The sequence below is a fragment of the Symphodus melops genome, assembly GCF_947650265.1.
Source record: "Symphodus melops genome assembly, chromosome: 13".
NCBI classification, from domain to species: Eukaryota; Metazoa; Chordata; class Actinopteri; order Labriformes; family Labridae; genus Symphodus; species Symphodus melops.
The window spans coordinates 639,136-641,635 of NC_136703.1; the positions used below are offsets into that span (position 1 = coordinate 639,136).

The 2,500-nt window shown below is 52.1% G+C and overlaps 2 protein-coding genes across 2 annotated transcripts in view; both read left to right on the plus strand.

The window, feature by feature from the left end:
• Positions 1-2,500, plus strand: part of LOC306834213 (uncharacterized protein) — a gene marked incomplete at its 3' end in the record, with an annotated part of 27,129 nt that overhangs the window by 2,307 nt on the left and 22,322 nt on the right.
• LOC306833835 (ski oncogene-like) overlaps positions 1-2,500 on the plus strand; it is a 6,738-nt gene that overhangs the window by 1,514 nt on the left and 2,724 nt on the right. The window contains exons 5-6 of the mRNA XM_079359408.1: positions 987-1,217; positions 1,773-2,500. The exon at positions 1,773-2,500 is cut by the window's right edge and continues 2,724 nt beyond it. Of these exons, the coding sequence (XP_079215534.1) occupies positions 987-1,217; positions 1,773-1,955 (414 nt within the window). The 3' untranslated portion in view covers positions 1,956-2,500. The remainder of the gene's footprint in view (positions 1-986; positions 1,218-1,772) is intronic.

The following is a 2,500-nucleotide window of genomic DNA, read 5'->3' on the forward strand; positions in this document are numbered from 1 at the left end:
CACACAAAACACACTGACCTGTAGCTGAAGACGTTGATGTCTGGCTCCATAGATCCAGACGATCAGACCTGCTGATTAAATGTCTTCACACTGCGTTCAGCTCATGACGGTGCGTTCGAGTGCCGGCTGAGAGTGCAGGATTTCCCCTCACAGCTCGTTCAGACCTTTAAGCTTCTTGAAATCAGACCAGACAGAAACTTTTTTTTTTTTTTTTTTGAAGTTGGCACGCTGAGGGAAACAACTTGAGCTCAGGAATCATAACGCAGAAGTGGATTAGAAGTCGTTATCACCGTCCGCTAAGCTTAGCACGAGTTGGCAAGTGATAACAATGAGAGCGGATGTTGCTGCGGAGGGAAAGGGCCAGACTTCCATTTTTATTTTTGGCTCTTGGACTGAGAACAGAAAGCCACAGACGAAGGAGAGAGGAAGAGCGCCGCAGAACTGCACTTTCACTTTCCATCAGAGCCAGCACCAATCAAGCCCAACTAAAGGAACAATGGCCTCACATCCCGACCTGAGATCTGTCCTCCTGCCTTCAGCTGCCCTGTCATTACCCCCCCCCCCCCCCCCCCCCCCCCTTTCTTACGTAAAGCCTCGGCAGAGTCCAGGGTGTGATTCTTTTCACTCTTTCTGTAGCAACCAACAAAGCCTGATGACAGACGTGTTTGTCCCCACAGCTCTGTTCCCATGAGTCGGCTTTGGGTGTGTTTTCTCTTACACACACACACACACACACACACACACACACACACACTCAGGCAGTGATTCAGAGGAAGGAAACCTGACTTCTGTCAGCCCACACTTTGCCCCGGCCCCTGACTCGGCCCAGTGTAAACACTGACATGGACACTTCAGCATCCTGAAACGAGTCACCGCTCTCAGGTGTCGACAGCTCGGCCACCATCCAGCGCCGCCCACAGGGGTCACATGGCACACACTCATGTGTTTAGATGATGTCCACTCATTTCTCCCCTCATGTCTTCCAGGAGTTGGAGTTCTTACGGGTCGCCAAGAAGGAGAAGCTGCGGGAGGCGACGGAGGCGAAGCGAAACCTGAGGAAGGAAATTGAGCGTCTGCGAGCCGAGAGCGAGAAGAAGATGAAGGAGGCCAACGAGTCGCGGATCCGTCTGAAGCGGGAGCTGGAGCAGGCCCGGCAGCTGAGGGTCTGCGATAAAGGCTGCGAGGCCGGACGGCTTCGTGCTAAATACTCCGCACAGGTCAGTGACGCAGCCGTCAGATGAGAGCGGGCTGTGGGGAAGGTTTGATGGGAGAAAGTCTAGACGCTTATGTCAACACTCTCAGACTAATTGCAGCGTTGCAGAGAGTCACTGTCTCACAGACTTTCAAGGTCAGCAGAGATGAGGGCAAGAAAAAACCCACATTTCCTCTTCCTCTGTTGAAAATACATGGGTGTAGCCCAGAGAGCACAGATGTTTGATAAGTCGGCCTCTGAAAGGAAACAGGAAGAGACGTCGACTTCCCCCAGGCTCCATGGGAAATGCAGATTAGACAAAACAAGAGGGAGGCGATGCTCTGTGCTCGTCTGTCATTAAGACGAGACGCTTCAGACGCTCTCTGCTCAGGAGGGGGGGCAAGGGGCCCAGTTTTTAGAAGACTACTTATCATGAAGTAATTGGACTGCAGAAACGTGTGTCCATCTTAATGTTAATGTGTTAGCGTCTGTTTCAGTCTGACGCCCACCAGTCCTGATCTCTGTCCTCTGATCTGTTCCGCTGGATAACTTCAGTCTTTTCCTGACATGTGTTTTCCAGATTGAGGACCTCCAGATGAAGCTGCAGCACGCCGAAGCCGACCGCGAGCAGCTCCGAGCAGACCTGCTGCAGGAGCGGGAGGCCAGGGAGCACCTGGAGAGGGTGGTGAAGGAGCTACAGCAACAACTGTGGCCCAAAGCTGAGAAGGAGGGGGCGTCCAACAAGACCACCGCTGACAACTAACCCAGCAGCCAAAACTCACGGCCCAACCATTCCCCCCCATCGCCATCATCACTCAACATCCTCCTCCGAACTCAGACCATAAACACACCCAGGAGTCGGGCCGCATCGCAACACTGTCCCCCACAGAGCCTCGAGGACGGAGAGGACACACCAGGACATGCGTCCTCATTCATGAAAATCAAGTGAGAGGTTTCCTCTGATTACACAACAAGGACACACTTGTTTCTGAATCAGGAAGCCGCTCACACCTCCTGAACTCGCAGATCCACAACACGTGTTTATGTGTGACGGGAAAACAGACGGACATCTGTGGTAGGAAGTGCAGAAAGAGACGTGTCAGCGTGAGTGGAGGTGTGACAGTGCAGGAGTCAGATCTCACCCCCCCTCCCCCGTCCACCACCACCATCACGAAGGAGGACACTTTATAAGCTATCTAAGGGACTACATAGCGACATGTAAAGACAAAAAAAGACAGTTTCTTTGTTTCTCTGTGCTTTCGGAGTTTGAAAATATCGGAAAAAAAAAATAATCAGAAGATGAACAAA